Genomic DNA, 18,371 nt, shown 5'->3' on the forward strand with positions numbered 1-18,371 from the left:
ATACCCATCAGGTTATCCTAATGCCAAATGATGGAGGATCAAATTGAGTTAATGGGTTTGTTGCATCATGTGGCATCATCTGACAAATTGAAGACGAGAGGGTGAGGCAGCTTTTATGCAAAGTAAACATCACACAGTCCAACTTCAGTTAATAAACAACAACACATGTATTAGTAAGTAAAACTTTATTCTGTACACTAAGAGGTTAGCAGAATCACAGACTGCTCAGAGAAGGAATACATAACAGAGGAAGATACAGATGAAGATATCCGACATCTTAACAGACATTTTTGTTACAATAGAGTTCTTGACACATCTTGTGCAATTTAAATAATTTCCGAAGACCTTGATCAACACAGTGTGCAGGGTTTGGATACAATGTCCACTAAGTGATTTCTTACTTTGGTACACATTCACCTAGAGGAAAAAATAAATCAGAGCAAAAACCGTACACCAGAGTTGCCAGGCCTCGAGACATTTTTAAATTTTGGAAATGCCCTTATTTTTCTGGGAGATAATTGTATGAATGTCTGTCAGGTATAGTGCAGCTGCACACATGGCAAGACGTTATATTAATACCTGGATTATCTACATACTCAACAACTTCCATGTGTGTATTTGTATTCCCTTACAAAACGCATTTATTCAAGCTTTCTCAATGTAAACTAAAAAATTATCGATTTTTTAAGAATGCATGGATTTGACTCCAGTGCTTAGCTTTATTACTTTGTACACTCAACACTTAGCACTGACATTTCTATTAATCAAATTATTATCATTAGAAAGGCAGAAATTAAAATTGAGTACAAGGGGCAGATCATACATTTCAGAAACAGTACAAATTCAATCTGTGAAAATGTGGTAATTTTAAAATCATGACACTTTGGTGTTACCTCAATCTCTTTGCACAATTTTATTCACAGTTGTGTTTGGCTTGTATTCCTCAGAAGCTTTACTTTAAATTATCTAATGATCATTCTCGACAGCCGCTTTAGCTAAAGCAGAGTTCGCTTTAGCTCCACTGTATTGCACCGTCCTGTCATTTTACCTGTGATTATTTGCATACATAATCCCACACTTGGCTCATGGCACTTCCGGTCTCAATAAGAAAACTCACCATGAAGGTTTATTATTTACAAAAGGTAGGAAAAATCCTGATCTTTTCCTATAAGACAAGTTATTAAGGCACATTTCATATTACTGTATCTGGTGTAGTTTGGTTTGGTTAGAGCTAAAGAGACAATCCTGTAAATGTAGTGTTTGTTTGGTCGCTTTGTCTTTCTTTCCTTCCAGTTCACATTGAATTTGTAGGTTATAGGGAGTTTTCATTATTTGGTTGATTTCGGCCACCTGGATAAGGATAAGAAAATAAGACGAATGAAACATCTGACATTCAGGTCTATTATCCGCATTCAAATGTTTCTCTGTGTCAAATATCATTACCAATTAAGTGACTTTATTGTCATATAATTAAATTAACAATACATTTTCTGTTCATGCTGCTCTGCATTATACAGTTTACTCATCAGTGATGGAGAAAGTAAAAAAATATTTAACTTAGTAAAAGTGCAATTAAAAAGGCAATAATGTAATCAAGTTTATTTAAAGTACCACTTAAAAGTAGGGAGTACTTGCTTTTAAATATACTTAATTTAAGTATTAAAAATAAATGTATTTGCAGAGTGTAGCCTATTCCTTAAATAATTAACTGTGTCTACTTCATCTTTTGTTTAATACAGGCACAGACTCCGTCCTTTTAATAAAGAATGCTGCAGATGATGCTAGTGAAAACATTTCATGTCATATTATTTCATGGCAGAGTCTTGGTGGTGGCTTCTTCCAAACCCATTTCAAGTGTATTGTCACTGATGCTGAAGGAGACCGGGTCTAATGTTACCTTACGACTCTGAATGCATCAGAATTCCATTTCATAGGTAAACGCTCACAATGTTTTGTGAAAATGTAGTGAAAGTTAAGATATTTGCCAATATATGTAGTGAAGTAAAAGCAAAAAGTACCTTGAAACAAAGCTACTAATGTAAATTATAGACACATTAAAAGTGTACAGTAAATAAATAAATGTACTTTCTTACATCTGATTCCACCACTGATTTGCAGTTCTGCAGGGTTACAAAGCATGTGATGGCTCCCCTCACACGTCAGTGAGTGAATGAATGTGTGTTTCTGATCCCTCAGTGTTGGCATTGGAGTTGGTGTGGTTTGTGATTGTGCACTTACCAACTCAACCTTCTTTGGTTATCTTGCTCTCTGTAGCTCCTGTTTCAGACACCACTGCGTGCACACACAAGAGAAAAAAGAAGAGAAAACCAATATATGACATGATTATTCAAAACAAGCCACATTCTTGCCTTTCATGCTGAGGTCACTTTGAGAGCGTCTTTGAAATCAAACTTGTTGGAAGTGGTGTCATAATAGCCCACAGGGGTGAAGGAAAAAAAGGTAACATTCCTCCTTAACCACATCTGCTTCTGTCAAACTGGTTTACTTGTGGTCGAGCACGCACACACACGCATTGTGCTGTATGGTGATTGGTCTGGCATGCACGCAGCGTAGCCTCTAGCGAAGGAGTCTTGCAGGAGTTATGCAAGCTCATCCACACCAGACCCGTTTTCCACACGTGCTGCCCTAAAAAGTACAGCATGTTCTTTGACAGGCAAGAATGGGCTGTATTCTTCACTGAGAACTAGGATGTGGTTATCCTTATACATGTGCTTGATAAACTGTGAAAATCGATACAATGGATAGTTGGTTTCTTTGGCCTGACCTTTCTTCTGAAATAACCCAACAGTTGTTTCTAGTTTGTTGCTTCTATGGTCTGAACCATATATGCAATGAAATACATTGGTTTAATTTATGAGAAAATACTGTATACATACAAGTTATAGCTGAAATAAACTAAAGGGCACAATCTTGCATCATCCTACAGCAATCACCTACATTTCTCCAAGAATGAGTTCTGATCTTGGTGACTGAAATGCTGTAAGGCCTGTATGATGTTTGTATTGTTTTACATACTTAGAAGCTGCAGAGCATAGTCATTGTGTTGGCAGCTCACAATGAGCACAATGAGTGAGTGTTTCGTGACTGGAGCTGTTGTGCTGACAATATGTTACTGCTATGATCGACAAATTCAAGACGAGTGTGTATGGTTGCTTTCTGTGTCTCACACTACGTTAACAGTTCAGCCTCATGCGCCCAACAATATCCAATTCATCCTGTCACTATCAACCAATCAGAGGGGCTCAAACGGGACCCTATGTGAGGGATTGTTCAGCACAACAGCTGAATGGTTCAGTGAGAGAGTAGTGTTGCTTGTCATTTATGTGTTGGATACTCGCTTAGTTACCAATTGCAGTACCTGTAAGGGAGTGATGTTGTTTAACCCTGTCTATCTTGTGGTGCAGGTGTGGTAAGAAGAGGAATTGGCTGGTTAAAAGAAGCGATGATCTCTTAAAGCCAAACGTAGCATGACAGGTTTGTCTTGCTAAACAGTTCGGTCTGATCACGTAAATCACTGAGCATCAGAAACCTGCCACAGTCATTGCAATCTCTAATCATTGAGATATTGTCCACTGGAATCCTATTCTTTTCACCCTTCAGTGAACCATTGCTGTTACACCACATTCAGGTTGTTCATCTGTCACATGTAGCTAATAAAAAAATATACTGCTTTAAATACAGTTTTAAATTGCAATAGATACAATTTGCTTTAGGAGGAGTTTCTTAATTAGGTCATGTCAAGCAGACAATTGAATATATGTTTGGATGGGAAAAAAAGAGTCATCTTTAGGCATACCTGATAATTCTGCTTCAGGGGCTGGGTCAGCCACAGGGGCTACAGTTGCGTTGTCCACCTTGCACTCAGAGGTCACAGTTGCTGGTAAAGCTTCAGGGGCTACTTCTGCGGGCAGCTTTGAAATGGCTGGTGGGGCAGTATCAGCTGGCTGAGTCCCAGTGCTTGCTTTATCTGTGACAGGAGATAATGCAAGCATCTCTGGAATAGTAGCCGCAGCAATCTCAGTGTCTATTACAGGCTCTGCAGCCTCTACAGGAGCTGAAGATCCACTTGGTGCTGAAGCCTCAGTTGGTTCCACAACTTCGCCTGGGGTTGCAGCCTCAGTTGGTGCTGGTTCAACAGCCTCAGTTGGTGCTGGTACTGGGGCCTCTGTTGGTATTGGTGCTGCAGCCTCAGTTGGTGCTGGTGCTGTAGCCTCAGTTGGTGCTGGTGTTGCAGTCTCAGTTGGGGCTGGTACTGTAGCCTCAGCTGGTGCTGCAGCCTCAGTTGGGGCTGGTACTGGAGCCTCAGTTGGTGCTGGTGCTGCAGCCTCAGTTGGTGCTGGTGCTGCAGCCTCAGCTGATGCTGCAGCCTCAGTTGGTGCTGCAGCCTCAGTTAATGCTGGTGCTGCAGCCTCAGTTGGTGCTGGTGCTGCAGCCTCATTTGGTGCTGGTGCTGCAGCCTCATTTGGTGCTGGTGCTGCAGCCTCATTTGGTGCTGGCGCTGCAGCCTCAGCTGGTTCTACAGCTTCGCCTGGTGCTGCAGCCTCAGTTGGGGCTGTGGCTGCAGCCTCAGCTGGTTCTACAGCTTTGCCTGGTGCTGCAGCCTCAGTTGGGGCTGGTGCTGCAGCCTCAGCTGGTTCTACAGCTTCGCCTTGTGCTTCAGCCTCAGTTGGGGCTGGTGCTGCAGTCTCAGCTGGTTCTACAGCTTCGCCTGGGGCTGCAGCATCAGTTGGGGCTGAAGCCACAGCAGGTTCGAAAGTTTCACTTGGTGCTGCAGCCTCAGTTGGTGCTGGTGCTGAACTTTCATCTGAGGATTCAGTTGGTGTTGCTACAGGAGACACTGCTCCTGCATTGTCAGGTGGAGCCTCTGCCTCCACAGGAGAAAACTCTTCTGCAGGAGCCTCAGCAACCTCAGTTGCTGCCTCCTCCAACACCACTAGGGCCTCTGCTGGCTCAGATACAGGTTCAATAGCAGGGGTAGAGGGTTCAGGGGAGGCCTCAGCCGGCACAACAGAAACCTCCTCAACAAATGCAGGGGCCTCTGCCTGCTCCAGTACAACATAATCAACTTTGGGAGACTCCTCTCTGACCTCAGGTGTGGCCTCAGTCACTACAGTTTCTACAGGATAAGCTTCATCCCCTGGGGTTAATGCCTCCAATGCCACAACAGCAGTCTCAGCTTTAGGGGAGACTTCTGCTGGACCAGCAGCTGGAGCCTCTAGAGCTGGCTCTTCAGGAGCAGCAGGTTCTGGCTGTGGATCCATAGCAGCTAGAAGGTCCTCTCCAGAGCCAAGATCCTCCTGGGCCTCCAGGGCCACTAACACAGCCTCTGCCTCATCATCAGTTCCTGGTTGAAGATCATCTGGTAAGGCAGTCTGCACAGGCAGCTGCATCTGGTCCTTGATGGTTTGTGCATCTTCTGCAATGATACCATTTCTGACTCCTGTCAAGACACGAACAGCAAAAGCTTGAATATTTTTAACCCTGTGACACTGATCAATACTCATCAGCCCAGACACATCAGCCCAATTGTTTATGCCCTGTTAATATATAACATTAATTAGAAGACAACAGTGAGCAACAAAACAAGCCTTCGGGAATGTTACTTACATAAATAGTTGTAAACTTGATAGGGATTCTGAATAAAAACTAGTCTGTATGGTTTAGTTAATTAATTACCACATCCCTCATTAATTTAACTATTTTCATACCATGAAATCAGAGTAAGAAATTGTATTATCTGAGCAAATTGCAAGGTGTTAGTTGCAATATGTTTCTGTATTGTCCTTTCTTGATTAAATACATTATACTTATTTTTAAACAGATTTCAATTTGATAATTTCATATAAATCCAATAATCCATTTTATGTGCAGATGAGCAATGATGTATTAATTTGGATTACTTTAACTCATTAAACATGTAAAACCTCACTCTATGAATGAAGCAGATGCAGCATATAACTCAACGTGGAATGCAGGAAATAAGAAATATGGGGCAAACAGAGTGCGTGCTGAGAAAAGCATCCTTTCATTTCCGTGGCTGAAAGAGTGATTTATTGAAGCCTGTGTTTTCCCAAAAGCCCTGAGGACAAGTAAGTATTTCTCAAAGGAAATAAGATGCATATGACAATGGCTTTCCAGCCTTCAGAGAAATGATTATGTTTTCATTCTTATCTACTGAACCCTGTTCTTAAAGCTGTGCGTGTGAACAATCCCCGGTAAAAGTAAAGCTTGGCTATAGTGAGGTTGGCTACTTTCACTCAAATGTCACGAATGTCAATGCACATCTCAGTTACAACAGAAACTTTTGAGGTATATTATTATTTTGCAGATAACTGGGTGGACATTGTTAACAAATGAGATCACCTAGAGGGGTGCAGTCGGCTGAATGAGCAGATGGTTTCGACACTGCATCTTCCTGATTTTATCAGTCTGTCAGAAGGGGTGAAAAGAGCTGAGAGTGATGGGTGGAAGGGAATGTGACGGCCTGGCAACTCGAATGACAATAAGCCAGTGGAAGAACACGCAAGTTGGGTCTCTAGGTTTAGTGAGACCGGTTTTAAACTTTCTCATTTGAGCGGAGATTATGACATTTCTAATGTTGTGAAGCCTTGGATAGTGCTTCTTCTGCAATTTGGAAATGCTTGTGAAGTGATTCGACTCTATTTAAAAGATTTCCAGAATCAATCTCCAACTGTTAGCCAGAAATCTACCTCTTGGACCAAATATGACACAGAATAGAAGGCTGTTTGAGAACTGGGCCAGAACTGGTGCTGGAAAGTCAAAGTGTATGGTTGGGTCGAGACAGAGACAATCCCTCCAGACATGGATGGCTTGTGTGTCAACATGATTTAGCAGCCAAAGATGACAGAGATACCAGTCAAAACAGTGGCATGGCTCGCCAGAGGCACAAGTGGGCGGGGGAGAGAGGGGTCTGACGGGGGATGGGACCAGTGGTGACTTGGACGGAATACAGTTGATTTGTTAAACAGACTGTATACTGTGTGATTTAACTCCACTTTTTACAAATGACTGCCTGGACAATAAGTGGTTTTCTTGTTGGGCTGATGTCAGAGCCTGGAAAGTGATCCAAGCTCCTCCAGGTGACCCTGGCTGGGCAGCTGTAGAGACAATGCCCCAACACAAACATCACACTGTGACAAAGTGGAAGATGGAAATGCACTACTTTAACACAGAGTAACTTGGCCACCTCTAATAAGTATATGGAATACTTTAGGAAAAACATTCTCAGAAACAACTATTATCATATTTTCCTTATGCAAATTAAATCATTAATTTGACTATAACAAAAGCACATCACATGTGAAAAAGACAAGGGGAGTAAATGTCATGTTGTATGTATAGGGAGGGGGTGGGTGGAATGCAGTGAGAACATACTGTACATGCAGCTGTGCCTGGCATGACAATGCCACATGCCAATGGGCTGTCGAACCTATGAATGGACAATCATGGACTGTGTCAGGCTTCTTGGTGGGCGTCTACATAGGCTTGAACATAGATTCCATGTGCAAAGCTTTAAAGGTATCTGAAGTCACAAATCACACCACTGCAGTGTGGCAGCAAACAGGCTGGGCCACATCTCCAGCCTCAGGAGAGACTGCTAGGAGTTCCCAGGTTGATTCACTCTGTGCTACTGAAGAAGCTGTATTCAGCCTGAGCTAAAATCTAGCAATTTATATAAATCTGATCCCCATTCACTTTATGGAATGATGTAGAATAAAGTAAAGTAACACATGATCATGCAAGTCAGCTCCTTCTCATGTTTCATTCATTCACTTCAGTTTTACAGTTTTTATAAATCAGAGTAAGTCATGCAAAACAATGACAGACTAAAATACCAACCACTTCTGGAGAGTGATGAGAAAATGGCTCAACATGTCCACAGTTCTCTGTCCACTGCAGAATGCTGTGCAGCAGAATAATTGAAAAAGCACACAGTGTTCCAGACGTACCAGCAGCATGCACCCCTTAGCAAGGCTTGACTCAGAAAGTAAAGAGCAACTACTGCACATCTCTATGTATGATCAGCCTCAGCGTGAATATATATAGAGTAAAACGCGCACACACACATATATGCTGGCATATATCATATTTCAAAGCTAACTCAAAGATACATTACTCAACATAAATGTGATCTCTTCTTACCTGCTGTGTCTCCATTGCTCTCCTCTGGCTTTGTACCTGGTCTTTTCTCTTGATCCACAGTCTGTGCACTGGATGAGGAGCACCCCATGTTTGACAATAAGGATTGAGGTGATCCAAGAACCTGGAAGCTATTGAGGAGCCAACACAAGTCCTAGTGCTCTCTTTAAACAAAGACTTCCAAGCAATAAAAACATGGACAGTGAATCTCTCTTTAGTTTCTAAGAGTAACTGGGCACCATTATCTCTCTGTCTGTGTGTTTGCGCATGGCCTCCTGCCCTCTGGCCCCAGAAAAGGATCTGTTGTGAGCATATAGAGCAGCACAGGCAACTCCAGCTGAACGTTCCTAGACTGATTCCTGCTCAGTCACTCTATTCATACAGGAGGGGGAGGAGGAGACAAACATGTGCATGAAGTGTGTCCTCCCCTTTATAGGAGTGCCCCCTCTGACTTTCGAGAAACACATTAACAAGGCATTCCCTCTCTACTGACTCTATTTTTGGAGTCACTGAAGGTGTGCTGTTTAAATATTGACAAGGCAGCTTTTAGTACATTCTGTACTTTCTGTGACAATAAGTCCCCAATAGACATCATCACAAAACCTGATAAAAACATGATGAGTTTTTATTTGTCACTTTTCTGTGTCAGAGAGTTAATAATTGACTTGGCATAATACAATAAAGACCATTACATACCGAAAACACACAGAATACATTGTGTTGCATACAAGAGTGTTTAAATAGCTTCCGCAGAAAGCATTGCATTTCTGTAACTTGCCGAGCAGGATTCAAGGGATCCTGAAGATGCTGATGGATGAGTTTCAGCCTTTTATTTGTGCACAACTTGATTCTCCAGTTTCTCCAGCTTTTTGGACATGGTCTCAAGTAGGCAGATTAAGGAAAGACACAGATCCAAATGAAGACACAACATATGTACATAAGTTTCTAATACTTTATGTTTAAACTATCACAAAAGTAAAAACAAGGATTGCCAAAGGTGATTCTTCTATTTTATATTATCATTATATATATAGTCACTTCTTATCATTTTTAGCATTATTTATCTTAATAATATAGTAATATGTTCTACCTATCTCATGATGTATATATGACCTCCTTTATATTTGAACATTTCAGAGACAAATAGACCCCTCTACATTTATCTTATAGCTTAGTTTCTTTTCAGATTACCATTGTGTGTACAATCTATTTGTTATGTTAAAGTACTAGTTCCAAACAGCGTTTACGTTGCGCCCAAATGTTTCAGATAACCTGTGTCAGATACAAATTAATATTTCGATTATTGAATCGAATACATTTTCATTGTATTTAAATTTCTCAAATAGTTTAATCCAAATAACTGTAAAACTATCAAAAACATTTTACTCAACATTTTACAACTTGACTTAACTAGCTATCTGTATGCAAAGTAAGAAGCTTGAGCTTGATATACTGTATACTGTAAAATGTATACCAGTCTCAGGTGCCATTTAATGTTAAACCTGTACCTATGTTGTTGTCAATACTTTTGTACTTATACTTAAGTATGATAACAAATGCACAACTTGTATTTGCATTGGAGCCCATTGGCTGTTGTTTCTATACTGTAGGTGTTGTGATTAGTCAGAACCAACCCATCAGTATTTATGAGGGAGCTTAGTTTATAGCTTCATACATGTTGTTTTATTTTTCCTTCACCTATATAAATGGAGTGGGTGAAGTGTTTGGGTCCACAAAACAATTCTGGAGTTTCAGGGGTAAACAGAGTAGCAGCCAAATCAAATACAGCTGAAGATATTAGTGAGCTATCTTCAGTTGTAAAGTGTCCACAAACCCACTAATCCTCACTAATATCTTCATTTGTATTAGATTCGGCTGCTACCTGGCTACTACGCTGTTTACCTCTGAAGTTCCAGAAGTGTTTTGTGGACTTTTCACCCACTCTTCGATCGGCATAGGGGTAGAGAATGAGTGCATTTTAAGGTGAACTATTCCTTTAAAGCTCTGTCATGTTTTCTTCTAAATTCATCAGACAAAAGTCATAATTGTATAGTGTTTGTCTAGATCATGATTCCATTTTGTATTACAAGTGTCACATGAGTCTTTTTTGCACTACTGGAGGTGCAGTGTGTGTGAAACAACAAAAAGTGCTAATGTGTCTCCTATGTCCCTGGTGTCTCTTTTTAGAGGCAGATACACAAACTTTATTTAGAAAGCTCCTCTAATTAGAATATACCCCAGAAACTTACCATCAAACCTATGCTGAATGTTTGTATAATTATGAAGAAAAGGATATTATTCTGGAATAGGTTCTTCAGCTTCTCAGTGACCTGGTTTTGAAACATGATCACGTTCTCACACTGGCACATGTTTTCATCAGCTGGTTTGTCTGTGGGGGGAAAATAAACAAGATGAAAAATCTTCTTGTCCTTGAATCAGTTTCTCTTGTCTCACCTTCACTCTCTTACCCTTTTCCTCCCCCGATGCAGTGAAGCTGGGAGAGATATAGTAAGTGCATTATGCTATGAACACACAGCAGGTGGCAGTGATTCAACATTATTTACTCAACTTAAAGCCAAGACTACTGAGCAGGGATGTTGGCGAACATTTTGGAGCCTGTTGTGTTAAAATAGCTGGTTTTTGGTTAATAGAGCACTGTGGTTTTTTGGGGTTAATTTTCCTTACTGAAGTCGAGGATTAAGGAGCTATTATGTTGCACCTTGTAAACCCCAAATCGAGATTTGTGAATATGTGCTAAACAAATACATTTTTAATTGATTGACTCATGGTTTGACAGAGTAGTTCAGATACCTTAGCTGTGTGTGTGTACCTTTACATATCCTGGATTTGAGCTTCTTTTTAATTTCTCCCATCTTTTCAAAATCCTCTGCATAGTAAAGATGCTTTTCATCAGGCTCGGAGGCTATTTCTCTCAGCTCCGGCTCAATGGCTTTCCCAACACCCAAGGCATACATGGTGATCCCTGGAAGTAAAAGAAAACATGATGAGCAGCAAATGGCCATAGGAGCAAAGTTAATTTAATTAAAATTTGTAACGCCACAAATTGTCCAATTTCCAATGTAAAACTAACCAGAGTTCTTTGCTTTAGTCGCCCATTCAGAGACATCATCCTGGGATCTCCCATCAGTGACCACAACAGTGACACGTGGAGTGTTTGGCCTGGCACCCTCTTTGACTGAAAAGCTAAACTCAAACATGTGACGTAAGGCTGAGCCCGTCATAGAACCTCTCCCCATGTACTGCATCCGGGCCACAGCCTGTTTGACGTCCTGCGCTCTGGTGTACTGGCCCAGGGTGAACTGGGTCCTGACTTTGGTGGAATACTGAAGAAGGCCGACGTGTGTACCTGTCTTGGAAATGTCCAGCGAGTCCACAATGCCGTTTACAAAGTGTTTCACAAGCTCAAAGTTGGCAGGGCCCAGACTCTTCGAGCCATCGATCACAAAAACCAGATCCATGACTCCATGGCCACACTCTGGCTCTGTCAGACACACGGATATAAAAAAATATGGTTAATTTATCAGTACATAAGTGAACATTTAAAGATGATGGTCTGTATTAAAGGCGTTTAAGATCATACTTTTGCAGCTCTTCCCATCCTCAGCCAAGATATATCCTTCAAAACATCTGCAGACGTAAGAATCAGTGGTGCTGACACACTGATGTTCACAGCCATGGTCCACAGTCTGACATAGATCCAGACCTATTAGTTTAATTTAACAGAGACAAATACATTTATAAAATAAATTAAGGGTGTTGTTATCTTTAAAATGAATTAAAACTATAAAAATTAATTATTTTTTGGCTGTTTGTTGTTTGCTATTTTACGTCATCCTTTTTCAACATTATCAACTTGAAGACATTCATCATGGTGAACACAGAATATTCCATTCATCTAGGAAAAGGAAAAGTTTGTCTTTTTAGTGAGGGCTGGGGATAACACCGACCTCTCGACTGGATAATAAATTCATTCAAAATGATTTAACATATAACTAGTGCAGCAGGGCGGAGAAACATTCAGAGCAACATTTGAAAACATGCAGATGGATGTTTAACTTCTGAAATAGGTTTCTGTCTTTTTTAGAAGGTTAAATGTATAATCAAGCCATTCAGTGTATTTGTATGTACTGTATATGTATATGTATACATATAGGTGTAGGATAACTTGTATGTATATGTAGACTTATTGGTAGAATTAAATTGTAATATTGCAAATAAATATGCTAACATGAAATATCTTTTATGTGCATTTTACTTGGACTCACTCTGACATGTTTTGCCATCAGGTCGCAGTGTGTATCCTTCTCTGCATTTACACACACATGAATCCTCAGTGTTCATGAAGTCGTGCTCACAGCCATGTTTCCCATTAGCACAGTGATAAGTATCTGCAGGGAGTACAGTCAGATGAGGAGTAATTACTGAGAAAATGAAAAACATCTCTAAACTGCTTGCCAGTGTGACCCACACAAAGGATTTATCACCAGTGGTGATTGAATGTATCATCTGAACAGCATCAGTCAAAAACATATTTGTAGGCGGCTGTGGCTAAAGGGGTAGAATGTGTAGCATGTTCCTCCTACAACCAGAAGGTAGGCGGTCCGATCCCCTTCTTCCCCATTTGTATGCCGAAGTTTCCTTGGGCAAGATACCCCGGATTTCCCCTAATTAAAAAAGTGCTGCTAATCGATGCACTGTTTTCATTTGTGTGGGAATAAACTGTACTGTAAAGCACTTTGAGAGCTCATCAAGATTAGAAAAGTGCTATATAAATACTTAAAAAGAACTACAGAAAAGGTATTTTATATTTTGTGAGTATATTGTGGATGGGTCTTCATCTGTCCAGACAAAACTCCGGTCCACAGTGAGATATCTCAAAAAGCAAGTGACCTTCACAACCACATTATCATCATTAGCAAATTTGTAGCCACCATTAGATTCTACAACTGGAACAGATTGTGCAACATTTACGAGTACATTCATTATCGATGGAGGATGATACCTGATGAAGTTTCTGATCACTCCCAGAAGTTATTCCACAGTTATAACGTTTAACAAAAGATCTTCCTACTGTGATGTGTAAAAACACATTTCAACCCCTCATGGCTGGTGAGAAATGTTTTGCATCGACTGGCATGATAAATAACATTTATGATGTTATGTCGATGCAAAATTACATTCATAAAAAAATAATATTTCTTCTCAGCAGCATCAACTTGCTGGTTGTAGGTTTCATTCCAATCTGTCAGAGACTGTGGCTCAGGAGGCAGGTCGTCCACTCACCAGGTCTGTGATTTGATCAAGTCTGCCTCATGAAAGTTAATTGGTCAAGATATTGATCATAAATATATGACGGTTATGCCGAAAGTGTGTAAATAGTAAATATTGTAATGCAGCATATAATAGTGCTGTGAATGGGTGAATGTGGGTTGTACTATAAAGCATTTACTGTCAATAAGACTGGAGCACTATACAAAAATAGCCCATTTATCATAAAAGAAAGATTTAACCCCAGACAAATATATAATGATCAGGCTGGTATCTGATCGTGACCAACTTTAGCATTTAAGCCAATAGAGTGACCAGCTAATTATCAAATTTAAATAATTATTAGAATTTAGTTGAAAAATAGTTTAAAATGCTTTTTGTCATGTTGGGCATTTGGACTCAACCCAAAATTCAAATTGTTCTTCTACTAATGCAACATAGGATCAAGGAAATCTACATCAGATATTCATTTTGAGCATATTTATAAATCAATAAGACTTCATTGTGGTAGAGCTGCTGTCTTACACTGAGAATCTGATGCAAATCTGTCTCTCATTACAGCAAAACAAGGAGAGAAGCATTTGGATTCTTACTCTTGCATGTTTTCCCATCAGGCCTGAGTGTGTAGCCTTGTCTGCATTTGCACACACATGAGTCGTCTTTATTTTCAAACTCCTGTTCACAGCCATGAGAACCATCAGCACAGTGATCAATCTCTGGGGGACAATGGACAAAATAAATAAAATTAGAGATGAGCAGAGAGATTGTTGCTTTGTTTACATGAATCAAGATCTAACTCCTGACAAATCATCAATATGCCTCCTCCCCCATTGCACTATTTCTCTACTTCGAGACAAATTGTATAAAACTTATACTAAAGTAGGATAACAAGGCCATCTGCAATATATACACATCTGGACAGCTTTACACATTAATAACTCATCTTTTTTCAAAGTGCTGTCTTGCTTTAAAAGTATAAAGAAAATAGTTAATTTTTCAAATATAGCGTAAGTTCTGGATAAAAAGCATCTGACACTTACTCTTGCAAGTTTTTCCGTCAGGGTTGAGTATGTAGCCTTTTCTGCATTTACACACACAGGAGTCGTTGGTGTTAATAAACTCCTGCTCACAGCCATGGGTGCCGTCAGCACAGTAATCAATTTCTGAATGCCATTAGATAGAAACAGAAAAGAGCAGAGAGATTGTAAGTTTCTGTGGGGACTCAAATAAGTCAGACTTCATTTGTAGTCTTCATTTGCCTTGTGTCAACCTGCTCCTCGTTGGTCTGCTGATGCTGTATGTGGCTGTTTTTTAGTCACTTTTACCTGATTGCTGCATGACAAAGTCATTTACTGCAGTCATTTACCCCCACTCATATCCATGCAGATGTAGGACTGACACATACTTACAGTCACAGCTCCCCTGGTCCCAGTGGTTTATTTCCAAAGGGAGACTCATCTCATTGCTCTACTTCTAGTGCTGCTGCTGGATTTACTAGGATATCTTTTGATACAGCTTTTGCAAAATTAAGGACTTGCGAATTGACACATACTGTGTATAGTCTAACCACTATACAAGAACAAAATGGACAAAAGACCAGTATAAATCATCCTTCAACTCAAAATCAATGTTCACTCTGGTAAAGTAGCAGTGTTGGAACCCAAGACAGGAAAGATCCAAACTTTATACCTGTTTTGATTTGGAGAAACTATGACACCCTGGATACACCTCCACGTTTCACCATCCACCCTGATGATAGCAAAAGCACACTTCCTTCAGGAAAACTCCCCCACTTCATCTCTGTTAATGGCCTACAGAGTAGCAAAAGACACGTTTTCCAGCCGTGGGTGGAGGTTCCTTTCTAGTAAGAGGAATGCTGACTTCAAATTGGATGCCCATCAAAATGACACATGTTGCCCATATTTATCCTAACGCACCATTGCTTATTCAGCAAAAACTTAAAGTCTCATATTTTCCATATTGAGGTGGTGAACATTATCTACTGAGGGAACACAATATTACATCAAAACTAAAATGATTATAATATAATATAAGATTATTATAATTTGTATGGCTGGTCTGCTTTCAAAATTAAAAAATCCTCAGTCGGTCTGGTTCAAGGAATTTAAAGACGCTGATTGAATGAAGCTGAAAATATTGTCATGTCTATGCAACTGTATATAATTTTGTTATGGTTATTTAGGGATTATAGGGCTTTAGAGGCAATCATATTCAAATACAATATGCAGTTAATTGGTAGGACTAAAGAAATCAAGATGAAGAAAGATGGAAAAAGTGCCCAGTAAACTAAGAGATGTATTTTTATATGTCTAGGTCTATGTTGAGTTGATAACCTGGCCGACAGTGACACTTGTAGTCATCAGGCAGGTGAGTACAGATGTGTTCACAGCTGATCCACCACATTGACAACATGGAGAGAAATCCTCCATCTACACAGGAATCAAAACTGCAACAACTGCTTGATTTGTCAGGCAAAACAAGCCGTAAACAAGACACTGATATATTGATTATCATCTGTTAAGTATCAGCAAACAAATTGTTCACAAGTCCACTACATACAGAATAGTATTCATGCTACTTTCAGTTCTGTTTTGGTCTCCCGCATCTGCTGAGAGAAGTGTTTGTCTCTTTAGCTCTTTTGCTCCACCATGTTTTCCAGCTCTAACTGTGTCTGCTGCTGCACCAAAACACACACCCATAGAAATTTACGGTGGCCCTGAGAGCTCAACGAAAAGCAACTTAAGAAAACACATGCAAGTTGACAAAACACATGAAAGTTGACAAAACACAAGCAAAGTAAGAAAACATCTTCATCAATTTCACAACACAACACAACACATTACAGAAACACGCTGCAAATAGACACACGCGCTGCAAATAGACGAATGCGCAGCAAATAGACGACTTTCCATTTCTCTTACCTTAAATGCACCATTTCAAAGTAGAGTTACAAGAGGGCTTGTTATGTTGGAAATTCCATTAATCATCCCTTCATTATATTGTCTAGGAAAGTGAAGCTGCTTTGTTGACGTGAGTGTGTCAAAAAAAACAGTTCCTTCACCTGTACATGTCTTTCCATCAGGGTTTAGGATGAACCCTTCCCTGCACTGGCACCGGTACGAAGCAGGGCTGCTCACACAGAAATGTTGGCACCGATGGTCCAAAACCTCACACATCTCCGAAACTAATGCATGCAGGGATATACGTGACACATAGACTCAAACTCATGGATTTGCACATGCTTGCATAAATGATTGAAAAGAGAAGTATATGGAATTCGTCACCTCCACACAGTTTGGACTGGAACACAGAGATGAGGGTTTCTATCTGGCTGAAGTTGGCCACCAGGTGAACATGCTCAGAGTGAGGCTCGCTCCCTATGGCCTTCAGGGTGTTCATATCCACCCTGCCCACTCCGATAGCAAAGATCTGGATGCCAACCTGCCTCGCCTGAGCTGCAGGCTCCTCTACCGTGTCCTGTGGCCTCCCATCAGTCACAATCATAGCAATTCGTGGGATGTGCAGGTTTGCCGGCCGTGCTCCCTCTTCCTCTGTGAAGGCAGTCTCCATGGTGTACTGAATGGCCAGACCGGTCATGGTCCCTGAGGCAAGGTGCTCCATGTTCCTCACTGCCTGCTCCACTTCTGCCTTATTGGTGTAGTTGTTGAGGGAGAACTCAGGCTGGACCACGCTGCCATACTGGAGCAGACCAACCCGTGTCGCATCAGGGCCAATCGTGAAGAACTGAATCACGTTGATGATGAAGGTTTTTACCTTCTCATAGTCATTGGGACGGATGCTTCTGGAGCTGTCGATGACAAAGACAAAATCCAGTGGGATGGCCTTGCAAGGGTTCTCTGTGATGAAAGACATGGAGGTACATTGTGATTAAGTGACCTCAAGCCGTAATCTAAACCAGATTTAAAGATCTATTTGATTTTGTGAGAGAAATTGAGGATGAAACCAACATAGATTTTACTAATGACTCACGTGCTGCTTTGGTTTGGACATCAGTCTCATTCTTCCTTCTGGACATGATTGAGCCGGGACGACGCCTTTCAACCCGAACTGCATTACAACAAAACAGGCAGACGAGGCCGAGGGCCAGGATCCTCATTCTGACAAGAGGTGACAACTGCAGCGTTTATAGAGAGATAAAGACACAAACACAAGAGCTGATAGAAACCCCCAGCAACAATGCAGGAAGGAAATATGACCACAGAAAAGGGTTTTTTATACCATGTATTGTTTGTATTTTGTTTTTAACTACATATTTGTCCATAACTGCAATTAAACGTACTCAATGACATAGGATCCTGTTAAATAGTTTTAGAGAACAACTATCTGGGTTCCGAGGACATTTTACAGACTCTTAACCACTGATTATTTGCATTAATTCATGTTGCTATAATGCCTAAATTATTATATTATATAAAATTATGAAATTGTGATAATTCAAAATAGATGTGTGCAACTCTCATCTAATCGTTTTTGCAAGTGCACAGTTAAAGTCCAAGGCACATCACATCAAGTTGTAAATGGTAAATGGTTTTGTATTTATATAGCGCTTTTCTGGTCTTGATGACCACTCAAAGTGCTTTACAGTACAGTTCTACATTCACACACACATTCATACAGTGCATCTATTTGCAGAACTTTGTTATTCTATGGGGGGCCATTCGGGGTTCAGCATCTTGCCCAAGGACACTTCTGCATGCATATGGGTCAGACTGGGGATCGAACTGCTGACCTTCAGGTTGGAGGACAACCACTCTACCCCTCAGCCACATCCGCCCTCAAATACATAACTTCGTTTTGGTCAATTCTAATGAAAAAGGTTTATCAAAGTTTGGATGAATATTAAGACAGTAATGTGTTAA

The 18,371-nt window shown here is 40.5% G+C and overlaps 2 protein-coding genes across 2 annotated transcripts; both read right to left on the minus strand.

Annotated features, from left to right (window-relative positions):
- Nucleotides 1–168: 168 nt before the first annotated feature.
- Nucleotides 169–8,528, minus strand: LOC133964919 (skin secretory protein xP2-like). The gene is made up of 4 exons (XM_062399249.1): nucleotides 8,185–8,528; nucleotides 3,818–5,461; nucleotides 2,239–2,292; nucleotides 169–1,350 (listed from the first exon to the last, which is right to left on the minus strand). Exons 1-3 carry the CDS (start codon nucleotides 8,270–8,272, stop codon nucleotides 2,243–2,245), a joined length of 1,782 nt encoding a protein of 593 aa, XP_062255233.1. The 5' UTR covers nucleotides 8,273–8,528; the 3' UTR covers nucleotides 169–1,350; nucleotides 2,239–2,242.
- Nucleotides 8,529–9,010: 482 nt separating this feature from the next.
- On the minus strand, nucleotides 9,011–17,608 carry LOC133964920 (matrilin-2-like). Its single transcript, XM_062399250.1, has 10 exons — nucleotides 17,482–17,608; nucleotides 16,776–17,348; nucleotides 16,553–16,675; nucleotides 14,511–14,633; nucleotides 12,468–12,590; nucleotides 11,783–11,905; nucleotides 11,273–11,683; nucleotides 11,012–11,164; nucleotides 10,478–10,570; nucleotides 9,011–9,066 (listed from the first exon to the last, which is right to left on the minus strand). The coding sequence occupies exons 1-10, from the start codon at nucleotides 17,606–17,608 to the stop codon at nucleotides 9,011–9,013; spliced, it is 1,905 nt and encodes a 634-aa protein (XP_062255234.1).
- Between the last annotated feature and the right edge of the window lie 763 nt (nucleotides 17,609–18,371).

This window comes from Platichthys flesus, chromosome 11, assembly GCF_949316205.1.
Source record: "Platichthys flesus chromosome 11, fPlaFle2.1, whole genome shotgun sequence".
NCBI classification, from domain to species: Eukaryota; Metazoa; Chordata; class Actinopteri; order Pleuronectiformes; family Pleuronectidae; genus Platichthys; species Platichthys flesus.

Bases quoted from the DNA above. Each gene is read 5' to 3' on its own strand.
- LOC133964919 (XM_062399249.1), bottom strand. From the start codon at position 8,272: ATGGGGTGCTCCTCATCCAGTGCACAGACTGTGGATCAAGAGAAAAGA. The intron at 5,462-8,184 runs GTAAGAAGAGAT...GTGTCTTGACAG, and splicing joins GAGCAATGGAGACACAGCAG to GAGTCAGAAATGGTATCATT. The intron at 2,293-3,817 runs GTATGCCTAAAG...GTGTGCACGCAG, and splicing joins CCCTGAAGCAGAATTATCAG to TGGTGTCTGAAACAGGAGCT.
- LOC133964920 (XM_062399250.1), bottom strand. From the start codon at position 17,608: ATGAGGATCCTGGCCCTCGGCCTCGTCTGCCTGTTTTGTTGTAATGCA. The intron at 11,906-12,467 runs GTGAGTCCAAGT...TTAAACTAATAG, and splicing joins TGATGGCAAAACATGTCAGA to GTCTGGATCTATGTCAGACT. The intron at 10,571-11,011 runs GTACACACACAC...TTCCCCCCACAG, and splicing joins CAAATCCAGGATATGTAAAG to ACAAACCAGCTGATGAAAAC.